At 42.5% G+C, this 14,366-nt stretch overlaps 1 protein-coding gene across 4 annotated transcripts in view; it reads left to right on the top strand.

Annotated features, from left to right (window-relative positions):
- LOC110985293 (apicoplast pyruvate carrier 1-like) overlaps positions 1-14,366 on the top strand; it is a 98,618-nt gene that overhangs the window by 37,817 nt on the left and 46,435 nt on the right. For all 4 annotated transcript variants that reach the window (XM_087146120.1, XM_022246223.2, XM_022246222.2 and 1 more), the window contains 4 exons: positions 1,094-1,242; positions 9,099-9,219; positions 10,240-10,518; positions 10,840-10,962. In XM_087146120.1, the coding sequence (XP_087002246.1) occupies positions 1,094-1,242; positions 9,099-9,219; positions 10,240-10,518; positions 10,840-10,962 (672 nt within the window). The remainder of the gene's footprint in view (positions 1-1,093; positions 1,243-9,098; positions 9,220-10,239; positions 10,519-10,839; positions 10,963-14,366) is intronic.

The following is a 14,366-nucleotide window of genomic DNA, read 5'->3' as shown; positions in this document are numbered from 1 at the left end:
CCCAAGGCATATGCAGCATCACCAAGTTTTAAAGGGATGTTCTAAGTCTCTGTTTGACCACTGACAGTAGTTACTTGAAGCTTCACCTGCATAAACGTATTGTGAAAGAGTACTTCAGGCTTGTTTGATAAATATCCACAACAGTAACTGCATGCAGTACTTAAGAATTTATTGTTAACAAAAAAATAAAAAATTAAATAAAAACAAAACAATTTATGCAAATTAAATTAAAAACATTATTAAATACAGTTAATATAAATAAAAAAATTACAATATTGTTGATGACACACAATGTCAGTATTGTCCATGCTGTCGGTGTTTTGCTGGCATTATGAATTAAAATACTGAGCAAACTTAGTCAATTTATCATTGTTTTCATCATCATTACCATGATCAATCTCATCATCTTCCTCCTCACCATCATAACCACAGACCCAGGAGATGGGGGACGGGAGGGAGGTTAAGGTGCCACCCTTAAAATAATGGACAGCAAAGGTTAATTTCCAAGTTAGCCAGACTTGTCTTGTTTGTAATATGGCAGCGAGACCTGGCCCTTGACCGTAGAAGACACAACTAGACTCATTAGATTAACCATTGAAAACAAAGCTCTAAAGGTGCTTGCAGCATGCACAGTCCACAACACACTCAGCATTTCTACGGCATGTATGCATAGTTAATTCAGGCATACGTGTGGTACGTCATGTAGTCTTTCTTCGTGCGCTGGTTTGGTGCCTTAAACTAGCCTCCTCCAGCTCCTTGCTCTTGAGCGACTATCCACTTTGCCGCGAGCACCTTGATCAAAGGCTAATAAACCTTAGGAGTCGCTGGAACTGTTTAACCCATGCACAAGCCAAAATGCTCACTACCATTAGATCTGTTACTAGGGACAAGATACATTGTACGTTCAAATGGAAGAACTTGTACTCCTTACCCCCAACTTGAGAACTACACACACTGAGCTAATTTTTCATGTAATTTGTTGCCATGTACGTTGCTGCCAGTCACAGATCAAGTTACTGTGACCTTTGCAAATGCAGTTTAAGGCAGAGTTAACCAGAAATTAATTGCTTAAAACATTTGTTTTTTTCTCCAGTGGATGCCTAAACGGAAAGGTTTGGTCAATGGTCTTGTTGTGGCTGGATTTGGGGGTGGTGCTTTCTTCTTTGACCAAATCCAGACAGCTTTTATCAATCCTCAAAACTTGGATGCAAATGTGTCCTTGCCAAATTACCCAGATGAGAAGTGAGTACAACTGTCTGTATTTGAATCAAGTTTATCCTTTAACTCAAAGCGTAATTGTTCACACCACAGCATTAAATCTCAAGGCAAACTTGTCTTGAGGTACACGTACATTTTATAACTGTAGTGTAAGTCACTACTTAATATTTGTTTTGCTTGAAGCAGAATTGACTGACGCAAAGTTGGGCCAGGGTGACTTCAGTATTCACGCTTAACAAATTCCAAGATATAATTGGTGTAACTGCAAATGAAGTACACATACTAAAATTGGCCTAACTTTCATACAATTGAGCTCTTTCTGTTGAATATGCCAAGTTTGATTTGTCTTAAAATATAAGTAAAAAATTCAGATTTTTTGTTTTTTTGCACTGGCAGTTTTTTTGTGGTTTCTCATGAGACTTGGACATAAAAGCTCCTGTTTGATACTCAGTATTGCCAGAAGCTTGGCAGCAAAATGTCATTACAGAACTTGGAGTAACACATTTTAGCCTGAAAAGTAATGTACCTTTTCCATGAAATATGCAAATAAGGCAGGCATATGCATGTCACTGCCGCTGGTTGGCAAAGCTGCTTTAATAATTCATTGACAACAATACAATTTTCCATGCTCTCGGAAGGATTGGCACATACACGCCATTTCTGTACTAGTATAGTTTGACATGACTATTGAATCTAAAGAGACCATGAAAAGAAAGTCCAAGTTTGCAATTACAGGAAGTTTATGGGAAACAGCACATTTGCTTGCCATGTGTTGCATTTCCCGGGGCCATCATAGAGATTTTATCTAGTATGAAAAGTTTTGGTTCAAAAGTACGAGATAGAGAATTTTGTTTCATTTTGCAGTATTCCTTCACTGAAATCAAGTTATGAGTATTCGTGTGATTCTTGTAGTCCATGTATACTTGAACATAGTCCCCCTCTCCCCAAGCTGGTAAACCATGCAGGTATGCATAAATGTGTAATAGTCCACACTGTTTTAATTTGCTTTTTCGCAATTGTGTGAAAAGGCATCCTTTTTGTTCTGTTTTTGGCTTTTCCAAATAGTGCGCTATGTGGAAAAGCTTTGTTTTTCTACTTTTTTTTCCAGTTTTTTTTTCTTCTTGGTCATCCAGCACTTATTCTCATCACCTCTTTGGGCATTAAGTAATTTATAGCAAGGGTCTCTTCCAAAACATGATGTCATAATGACATCATCACCTGATTTATTGTGGAATTTAAAATATTTAATATTTTCCCACTTTTTTCACCAGCGAGACAAAGGCCCTTTTTTGATCTGACTGGATACGTTAGGTCTACTCTCAGTCCTCATGATAGACAGGGTCCAAGATAAATCGTCATCATGACATCACCACCTGTCACGTGACATACATGTAGCATTTAAGATGCAAATTTCAGAGGCCTACATCTCCTGAAGTACATGCCCAATTGGGTTGAACCTTTGCAGATATTTTGAAAGGGATGTATCAAAGATGAAAATGGATTACATATACCAAGTCAAGACCTGAAAATGTGCAATCTTGAAAGCCCTATATCTCCTAAAGTACATGTCGAATCAGGTTGAAACTTTGCAGATAACTAGAAAGGGAAGGTATGTATAGATGAAAATTGCCCGCATGTGACAATGACATCATCAGGTGCCAAGTCGCGTGACAGTAAAAGTGTACTTTTCAAAGCCCTATATATCCTAAAGTACGTTTCCCATCGGGTTGAAACCTTGCAGATAGCTGGAAAGGGAAGGCTTATAGATGAAAATTGACTTCATGTGATAATGACCTCATCAAGTGACAAGTCACATGACATTTAAGGTGCAATGATTAAAGTCCTATATCTCCCGGAGTCCATGTGCAAATGAATTGAAACTTTGTGGATCCGGAAAGGGAAGTGTTATGGACAAAAATAAATAGACATTTAACGTCCATTCTTAAGCCCTCCATCCTAAGAACCATCCACAGCTTCAGCTTTGTGTGAGGATTAGTGCATACCACACATACATTCTATTCATCATGCAGCTGCGGTTTCAATAGGGCCTGCTATTGGACAGAGCTTTGCATACTGGGCATGCCACATCCCAACAGTCGCGGTCAACAGAATCCCGGCCAGAAGGGGTTAAAGCCCCATTCTCTTTTTCCTTAAAAAACATTCAAAATCCAGAAAAGCCTTATACTCTGTTCTCGAAGAGGCATAAATTTCTCGTTTTTTGTTTTCCCTTTTCCTCTTCTGACCAATTTGTGCACATATTTCCTACACACGAATTAGGTGCTTTTGCAACTTTAGATCTTCAAACTTTTACCAATAAAGGACCCTTGTGTAAAGATGTGTCTAGAACCATGATATCACGATGACATCATCAAGTTATTTATTATGAATTTTTCAATATTTATTTCAGCCCATTGACTTTGTACATGTTTTTGTGGCTATGTTTTGTTTGTTCAGCAAGTCTCCTGCGTTCACATACCCCTGCCCAGCCCACATATGCAAATTTCCCATTTCCCATTTGCCTATTACAACTTGATTGTGCATTCTGCACCTTGACCCTCCACAATGCACTGTGATCCCGCCACCATTTTGGTCCTTCTTTTCTCAGCACCTATTGTTTACAGATGTATCTTTTATGGCATTTTCGAAGTTTCGAGTACCTTTTGCATTTGTGAATTGACTTGATTTCTGTTTACGAATAAAAAGTGATTTCTTATCTATTGGAAAAGAATGCTTCATTGTAGGATGAAAGTATTTGGTTATGGAGCGGTCTTCCCTCTTTGGACGCTCCTTACCTGCAGCTTTTCTATTCTTGCAATACATACAGAATGATCTTAATTCTCCGTGCATGTAATGATATGGCCGTAGTCCTCCAACTTAAGGATTCAAGTGGCCATGTCGAACATAGTACACTGTAACAGGGCTCACTTTTTTTTTCGTATAACAAATACTTCAACTTTTGTTTACATGTGGGCCGACCTCCCTACGTAATCACCTTCAGGGGTGGACCATCACCGAGCACCTGTCGGCAGGCCTCCCTTTCATACCTCTAGGTCCGGATGTGACTATGACAGCGGATGTGTCGCTATTCAGATGAGACCTTTCTTCCTCCACTCAATGCCTCTGGGGTCTGGGACACCGCCCCTTGAGACAAACACATCAGCAGGTTAGAGCTCCAAGCGGTGTTCAACTTTCTTCACCACATCTGACAACACCTAGTAGGTCGTTCCATTCGAGTCCGGAGCCACAACGCCACTGCAGTAGCGTACATCAACCACCAGGGCGGCACTCACTCTCCTCAACACTGCGCCCTTGTGTGCAGCTCTTCATGTGGATGAATGATCAAAGGATCACCCTCCAAGCTGTCTACATAGCGGGAACCAGCAACAGCATAGCAGACACACTCTGTCGGGGTGCCCTCCAACCAATAGAGTGGATTCTTCACCCGAAAGTGGTCAGCCAGATCTTTGCGGAGATCGAGCATCCCCATATTGACCTGTTCACTTCCACTGACAAAACCTGTCTCCCAAAGTTGTGCTCCAGGTTCTCTTACCAATGGGCATGGGTGACAGGTGCCCTACAGTTCCACTGGTCAGGCATTCTGGCGTATGCCTTTCTTTCAATATCCCGCGAGTCCTGTCCAAGATAGAACAAGAGCCATGTCGGATCTTCCTCATTGCTCTGTGCTGGCCTCGCCAACTGTGGTTTCCAAGACTGACAAGACTCATGGTACAACTGCAGCTGGTCCTTCCAGTCAGGGAGGACATCCTTCGTCAACCCAAGTCAGGAACCCTCCACCCAGCACCGGAGAGTCACTTGATGTGCTGGACATCATCCAATGATCCCTCAGGGTGTCGGGCCCTTCTGCAGATGCTGCGTCCATGGCGGCCCGGGGTCGATGACTGTACACTTGCAAAATTTACAACAGCCGTCAACAACATTTTACTAGATGGTGCGACGACCATGATGTTTCTCCAACCGAAGCTCCTGTTAGTTCCGTTGCAGATTTCCACCATCGGCAACTACTGGTTGGCCTTGGCAGTTGTTCATTTGGGCTTCAGTGATGGATCGACTGTCGCTGACAGCACTGCCATCCACGATCTCCTTCGAGAAATGTTTGTTAAGTGTCCCCACGTCAAATGCCTGGTCTTAACCAGGAACCATGGAAGTGTTCTACGCGTTCTTGCTGGTCCCCCATTCGAACTGCTGACCGATGCATCTGACCTCCATCTCGGCATCAAACTGGCGTTTCTCCTTATGGTCGTTACATCGAGACAAGGTAGCGAGTTTCATGTCCTATAGATTGCTGATGGTCACATCTGCTAGGAGCCACGTTGTTTGCCTTATCCCAACCATCAGGTTTCTGACAAAAACCATATGCCTACCCTCCGGCCTCCCAACATATTCATTCCTGACAAAGCCTCACTTTCAGAAGATGACTCTGACAAGAGTTGGTGTTTGATCCGGACTTTCAAGTGGTATCCTGCCAGGACTGAGTATCACTGAGAATCTAATTCCTAGCTCTTCTAGCTGTGACTTTTCGAAAATAGTACTTGAGGAAGACAAAGGTATAAGTCTAACATGAATGTTTCATGGGGTGGTTTCAGAAAGGAATTATTTTTCAAAAGATTATCGAACGTGATAGGACGGCCCAATGTAAAATCCCATAGGCAGACCGTGCAAGGGTTCTGGAAGCTCGCTGCATGACCTTTTACTTTCATGCTCTATAAATATGCCCCAAACCCAACGAAGCATGTCATTGTTTTATATGGTGCGGTCTATGCTCCACTCTTCATACATTGTATCTACATTCGTGATTCCAATGTCTTCTAGCAAGAAGTGAAGTAGTCCATCGCCAAAACAACAGCAATTCTTGAGGGCAAATCCACCTCAAGTGCTTCTCATGTTTGAGATTCTAGCCTTCAGCATGTTTCTGTGACCGACCTAGTAGGGAAAAAGCTCCCGCCTTGCCTCGGGCAGGATTTCAGCACACTCAGCCGTGCATTTCATGGCCTGAACCTATGAATGTTGTTCAACTCGTGGCCTCCCCTCGCCCCATACCTCACTCAGAATCGGCATCAGCTTCTGCTTTGGTTGCCCAGTCTCATACTATGATGGGTTTCACCTCACGTTGGGTTGCCCCATATCCGACAGGCCCCCTGGGTAATAATTTTTCAACAGCCCCCGCAAGCCATTTTTTTCGAATTACTGGCCATGTCTTCCGACACAACAGGGCAGCATTCCAACATGGTGACTTCCATGCAGCCGCTATTTTACTGTATGTCGCCATACATGTTTGGGTATCCTGCCGCCCAGCAGTGGCTTCCTTTTCAACAACAACCGCTGGCAACCGGTCCAACAGCTACTCCCATTAGTCCTGCGGCCCAATGGCCCCTACCAAGTCTGGTACCCTTGGACATAAACGAGCAAGCCCATTCCAACATTGTTAGCTTGGATGTGGCATCTGACATGGTCGACGATTTCTTCCTCCTCACTGGAGTGTGCTTTTCTGCTCGAGTCAGGTTTCTGTCTGCTTCTAAAGAGTCAGTGACTGAAAGCTAAAGTCTTCTCACTGAATCTATTTTGACACACTGTGTTGGTTTTAGTCCTTCTAAAGTTTGAGTCATTTGGTATATTTAGTCTTTCCAGTTTTGTAGTCATTTTGGTTTTTGCATTTTTTCTTTCTTTTTCATTAAATTCTTTTTTTCCCTTTTTTGAAGCCAAATATTTGTGTCTTAGTCCCTATTAATTCAGTTTCCTGCAGCCTTTCCCTCAAAGATCCTTGGTTATGTTAGAGATTTTTGTTGTTTTGCAAGTTCCCCCACAGCGAGTCATTTTTCCAGGTTACACTGTCACTTTCTGACAGCTGTTATAAAATTCTAAAGAAAAATTAGTGTTGTCCGAACTCTTTCCCAAATATATTAACATCATATCATGTTCGGTTTTAAAATTGTTTTTAACTAATTTTAGGCTTTTTCTTCCTCCGTGATTTTCAGAGGGAACCTAGCTCGGCTACTAAGTACAGTAAGTTTGTGGAAGAGTCAAGATTGCACTGAGCACAAAATATTGAATACATTTAGTCGAGAAGCACCTGGCAACTATGGCTAGAAATGACATGCATACCTTGACGTTTTTGTATGTCCCATCATGTTTGAACGCAGTTCAACAGTCACATCCATTTTTAGCTATGGATTTTGGGATTTGTCAAAGGGTCATTACTTATTTTCACACATGAAAAGAGCGACATCTGAAACCAAGTTGCTCCGGTGTTGTTCCGAGCGCCTTCAAGTGCTGAGCTCTCACCTGCTGGTATGCCTGGTTGCTCCTAATTGTTCAGAAGTTGAACTTGTGCCATACTTATTTCAAAAGTTGCTTTTAATTTGGTGTGGTTTGACACCAGAACACCTGTCTGAAACAAGCGTAATTTACGCCAAGGCTATACATTGACCATCTCACATATTACTGCATAACCTTGCATATGTCTTGTGTAATGTCACTTCATTAAGGCTTACGCATATTCTGGGAATTTCATATATAAGATGATTCACACTTAGCAGACTCCGTGGACTTAGCAGAAATAGTGTAAGTTTGCATATACATGTATATGCATAGCCGGCGCCGCTACACATATTTCCTTACTTGTAATATACACCCACTGAGTCACGTGACCTATAGTGGGTAGCAAACATCAACAAACCCTCTAGCAAGTGTGTTTTAAGTGTTGTTTAAAAAAATCAAGCCGACCTTTGATAAAATACTCAGCACCAGCATCAGTAGTCTTCAGTGTACCAACTGTTGGCTTTATTTTTGATAAATGATACTTTGGATACACTTTGCTGTGGGAGGACACTATGTTTGTTGTTGTTTGATACCCTGTTTAGGTCGCATGACTTTTACATGGTGCGGTCGCTCTACTGTTCACATAAAGCCTCTCTGTTGAGCTGTTTAAATTTGCTGGTTCCTTCTTGACTGTTGTGGGAGGGGGCTTACCATTTATGAACCCTTTGATGGCCTGTAAAATGTTTACAGTTTGACCGTACACCTGAGATGCCCTCAGTAAAGACAAATCCGGTGGAAAGGATTAGAAGCCACTACTACAGGGCCATCCTGTTCACACGCAGGTGGTACATATATGCGTATGTTACATTCCTCTGCGACCAATAGGGCGTTGTGACTTGCCATAGTGCATGCGCTCAAGACGTGCTTGAGTGCGATGGCCCTACAGGAATGGTGTTTCCTCAGATTTGTCTATTAAAAGTATACAAACTACATGTAGTTTGCTTAACTTCTTCAACATGTAGTCAATTTCCAATACCTCAGAGTGTTAAAATTGACTATTCACAGTCAAAGCATTTTGTATTTGCATAATATCCCCAGAGCAGGTCAGCGAGACAGCTGAAGTGCCCCACTGTACATGTGTAACTAACTCACATGCACACACACACAGGCTGAATTTTTGGTAGAGAAACGAGCTAATCATTTCGATATACATAATTTTGAAAGCTCATTATAAATTAGTTTTCAAGAATTCTGAAGTCAAACATATCACAAAATCACTTGAATCACATCAAAATCATAAGCTAATGAAATGGAATGGAACAAAATGGAACACATGCATAACCAAGTATGTGTAATCAATAAATCGAAACAATTCTTTAAATTGTATAAGTATTCTATAGTTCATATTCCATTGTTTCTTGCTCATTGTGATCCACATTTCAAAAACCAGTCAAATGTCACATTTTTAGCAGTGCATGCATGCTGCATCATTTTGGTGATTTTTACACTCTGTTTTCCTACTAGTTCAGTGCAGTCAAGCATGTACGTACATTCTTTAAACTACCACTTGTTAGTAATCAGTCAATGTTTAATTTTTCTGTCAGATACTTTCAGGAACACTCGTTATTGCAAAGAGTGCCTACTAGCTTTCTTCTCTGTGGTGGATGTTATGCTTTATTGCAGCTTATTGGATGTTTGTTGATGTCTGGTCCACCTGACTCAAATGTAAGAATTGTGTAAACAGTTCGTCTTATTTGGGCTGAGCTGATATCAGTAAATTTATCAAATAAGAAAAAATACTGATATCCAAAGTTAAAAATCTTAGTGACGATCAATCTCATTCTAATGGTACCACTAGTTGTGAGATAAAGCAAAGTTTGTAATCAACAGTGTATTTTAAATATGAAACCAAACTCCATCCACGGTAAGGGAGGCACACATCCCCGTGCCTCCATCTCATTCCATAGTTATACCACTGGTACTACCCTTCTTAGATACCGTTCATTCACATCCAGCCCTCCTTTAGCTGAAAAACACAATTAAAATACAGCATGAGTGTTGAGTGGGGGCATCCCCAAAAGAAAATTGAAAAATAAAAATGAAGATAAGAAAGAACAAAAGCAGTGAAAGAAATCAAAACAAAAGGAATGAAAGGGGATGAAATGGGGAGAGAAATTGGCCTCTTCTACTGTCAGTGGTTGTCAGATCATTGCTGATGAGTTCTCCCCCCTCCCTGGATTTTTTCCCTTGTAATAAGTGCTCCCCCCCTGCCGAGTTCTGGCTATGTCTATGAACACAACATGAAGCCTGACCATGAAAACAAGAAATCAAATTCAAAACTGCTTTGCTGGACTCCATATGTTTTTCTCAATTTTGCTTGGGAGTAAGAAACTGTAGAACAGTATCAATTTGTGTCTTGAATATTGTCTACACTCTATAAATTTGGGGTCCAAAGGTGTGACTTTTTGTGTCCCTGTGAATTTGATGGGGAAATATTCGTATTGACTTCAAACCATTGCTATTTCTTTGGCAGGTAATTTGCAATACATTGTCACTCTTGGAAATCAGGGAATGTGTTCTAATGTGCAAAATCACGTTATATGTGACAAAGACATGACAAAATTAAATCCCAAATTTATAGAATGACCCCATATGTGATGGGAACTACACAAATAGAACTTGTGTCTATAAAATTGCTTTCATTAGCTACCAAGTACATCATCATGTATATTTCATTTTATACAGAATCTTAAGTCCCAAGACCAGAAATGTTTGATTAGTAAACCAGAACATCAAAATCTCAACTCTGCCAGTGCTGCATCAGATACATGTAGCAGTGATGGTGAAGACAGCAGTCATGATATACCTCCTAAGCCCACAGCTACTCTTCTGGAATTAGATAACAAAAGCTCAGGCCTTAATTTGACAACTAAGGAGATTGTCAAGACACGTGCATTTTGGACCTTGTGGGCAACATTCTTAGCAAATGGACAAACTATTGTTTTCATTTCAACCCTGTACAAGGTAGGTATCTTGCCATTTTCTGAATTCATTCTTGGATTCCTTTTAATACAATATGCATTGTGAAACCCGAATAGAATGTGCCCAGTTGTATGTACATGTATCCTGTAGATGAAAGAAGTTGTTTTATAACTATTAAATTGAATTATTTAGTGACTATTGGGCAACAGTTTTATTTTTTTTTTAAAGAGGAGTGACGGTGCAGTCTATGAAATATTTCTGCAATTAAATATCTGTAGTGGACACAAGCAAATGGTATGATGCATTTACCTCAGATTTCCATTGTATTTTAATGGGCATCTTTGGTGCTTTCATTACAAACAGGCATATGGACTGAGCTTCATCTCTGATGACAGGCTTCTATCTTTAGTGGGTTCAGTTAGTGCTATCTTCAATGCATCAGGAAGGCTATTTTGGGGATATATTGCAGATGTCTACTCGTATCAGGTAAAATGTGAAACTTTAGAAACTACTTAATTCGAAGGAAAATGTCAGTTGTTAAAGTGTAGGTGGAAGAAGTTTCTCTCAGACACAAATATTTCTGCATTGATATATGATTATTCAGTGTGTGAAAACTACTGGACAAGTTAAATGCATTGAAAAGTGCACTCTTTTACATTTAGAATTATTCACGCTTTCTGGAGGCACTGTTGTTGGGATCTTCTAGGGATGGCATGATTCAGTGCATTGGTTTGTCTGTTCTAATTGTGAACCTAGGATTAACTCATAAACATATATTAAGGGATTACTGCTAGGTACTTGCACAACAAATCACCAAAGAAGAGTAAATTTTGGCCAGTAAAATCTTTTTAAAACGTAGGTCTACTGCCTGCAACCTATGCAGATTACCAGTACATATGCATTATTTCCTAGTTCATTACTTCCATTCGCTAGATTCTCGATAACCAGCAGTGCGCCCTCATTTTCTCGACTCCCGCAAATGCGGCCGCCATGTTCTTCCTCGTTTTCTTGGCACCATTACTATCGGACGTGTTTATGTTTTTTCCTTCGCTACTTGTGGTTTTGGTGTTATTTCTTGATCACCTTGTTTGTCTTTCTGTTCTCTTTCTTGTGAACGGTAAGATGGTTCCTTTTCCCCTGTATTTATTTATATTTTTGCCGTTCCTTTCAGCCTTGCGCTAGGTGGCAGGCTGTTTTTTGTTTGACCTAGTTTTTGTTAACCTTCTTTCAGACTTTGCCTAGGTGGCGCTGTTTGTTCTTGTATGTATTTCTTGATTCAGAATAAATTTGTTTTTCGTTTGTCTATTCTGCTTGTTATTTCTTGTTTGTATATTAGCTTTGCCTACAGTTGTGGCTCCTTGTACAGTTTGCTAATCCTTTAAAAACATAATATCTTGAGAGCAGTTGTCTCGTTATTCTGAGTTTCTTTGTTCTTATTTCAACTGGTATTTGCCAGATTTTTCGGCGTTTTTCTTTGGCTGTGCTTCTCTCTCTTTTTGTGCATTAGATTAAGTTCTAGAGAGGGAAATTCTCAGAGTTGTGCATCTAAACTTCGCTCCGAGCACAGCATTTGCCCGTTTGTGGGCCCGGGATCGCTTGGTTGGTAAGGACAGTTGTGCGGCGGTTTCGGTCCTTGCTAACCTAGGAAATAGGACAGTGTGTACTTTTACTATTTCCTTCCTTTCAGTCGGTTCGGCATACGACTGTGCAATACCCGCATTGCGAGTTCGCTCTTTCAGTTACTTCGCGACTCCCAGCAGTCTGTCGGCTGGTCCCCATGTTTGGGGTGATACATCCGGTCGATCAGCTGCACACCCACAGGCCGTCTTTGAGCTTCGAGTGTCTTAGGCCTGTCCACGCACCCCCTACTGGCCTTAATTCTGGGGCCTGGCGGAGTCTGCCCACGAGAGGGCTATTGGATGACTCAGCCGTATCAGCTTTCAAGCTGCCGCGGCTTGGCTTGCCGTCTGGTCCGCCAACGCCATACTGCAGTGTTCCACGAGTGGTCGTGGCATTGGTTGGTTGTCCCTGCCACCGTACCGCTCGCCTGCAGGCTTACTCCGCATCTCTGCCTGCTCAGTTCATCCGCCCGGTCTTTAGTTCAGAGTGTATCTAAATCCACCCATTGCCGAGTGTTGCTGGGCCAGCTCAGTTATTCACGGTGCAGCACTACGTTGTTTACTCCGGCACTGTAGTTGAGACCGTTCCTCTTGACAGTCACAATGTTTTGCTTCTCGTGCAGGTGACTAAGAAATCAGCAGGCTCATTCCGCTCTCGGTCTGCCCAGGGTTTTCCTTCAGTTACGGCACCTGGATCGGATCTTATGGGGGCGTTGCCTGCTCATTTTGCTGCTGGGCCCCCTCCCCCGAGCCTTTAGGCCGCTTCGCTGTCGGGGTTTTCGGCCTCCTGCTATTTCTGACCTGCTTCCTCTTCCCGAAACCCGATCCCCCTTCCGGCCAACTTTCTTCACAGCGGTCTGACTCAGGAGATTCCACTGGGAAGAAATGCAAATCATCTGGCGTTTCGTCTTCCTCATATCATTCTTCAGAACATCCGAGGAAGAAACATCATGCTTCGAAAGGCTCTAGCTCCCCCCCGACCAAAGATACGCTATGTGCCCTTTCTGAATCTATTTCAGAACGTGTCCGGTGATATCCACCGCCTCCAGTTACTATGCATCCGGAGCCCATCCGGAACAGGGGCAAGTCTCATAACATGTTTCAAGACAGGAATCTCCAGCGTATGGTGTCAGCTTTGAGAGATGTTGACATGGCTGCTTGCTCCTCCTCCTCTCCAAATTCTTGTCCTGGGCTTGCAAGGAGGGCTTTGATATTTCTCCTGAGTTTGTAACCATGGCTTATCACTGCCTCGACGATTCCTTGCTTACAGGGCTTGAGCAGATTGCCAGAGTATCTTCGTGCTAAGGCCTCCCGTTGGGAATCGGCTATTCTGGCTGTGAATATTCCCCACGAGTCAGTTAATTCTGCCCTCAAGAGTCTCCCTCTGTTTGATAAAGACATCTTTGCGGGCCAGTTTACTTCTTTTCTCAAAATTGAGGTCAAGCGGATTGATAATGCTCGGGAGATCTCCTTTCGTCTGCTGTCCGACTTGCACCCCCGCGTTTCTCGATCAGCTCCCTGAGACCTCCGCAATGTTCCGCTCCTCCAATGCGCTGTCCTTTGGGGCCTCCTAGGCATGCTCATTGACCTTTGCAACCTGCTTGGGAACAGACACGCTACTCAGCTTCAGCTTCCTCCAGTGCCCAGCGTGGTGTCACCTGCCGCGGTCTTTCGGGGATCGGCCTAGGTGACTACTCCACCCCTTCTTCGGTCATCAATTTCGAACCCATTGGCGGCCGTCTTCTTTCACAGGGTTCTGGGGGGAAATAACATTGGACGGATGGGTTCTTGATACTCTTCTTCACGGTTATCGTTTCGAGTTCACGAGTGCCCCTCTTTCCAACACCGTACTGCGGCTGACTCAAATCCCCATTAATCAGTCCAAACGCAAGGCTTTGGAGTTGGAAATCGCAAAAGTACTGCAGAAACAAGCTATTGTTCCAGTTCCCATGCTTCATGCCTGCAGGGGTTTCTCGTCCACCTTTTTCCTAACTCCGAAGAAGGATGTGGGAAAATGGAGACCAATTCTCAACCTAAGGCCGATCAACCAATTCATTCGTCCCAAGCGATTCCGGATGGAAACACTCCACACAGTTCTTCATTCAATCTCCAATTCCTGCTTGGGCGTCCTCCATAGTCCTCAAGGATACTTACCTTCATGTTTCCATTCATCCGGACGATTGCCGATTTCTGCACTTCTCGTATTGAGATCAAACTTATGAGTTTCGCGCTCTCCCGTTCGGGCTTTCTACCGCATCGAGAGTGTTCACA

Source organism: Acanthaster planci, linkage group LG14 (assembly GCF_054643075.1).
Source record: "Acanthaster planci isolate LZ-2023a linkage group LG14, COTS_SCS, whole genome shotgun sequence".
Taxonomy (NCBI): domain Eukaryota; kingdom Metazoa; phylum Echinodermata; class Asteroidea; order Valvatida; family Acanthasteridae; genus Acanthaster; species Acanthaster planci.
Note: the sequence above shows the minus strand (reverse complement) of the source record. Positions and strands in the feature narration are given on the sequence as shown.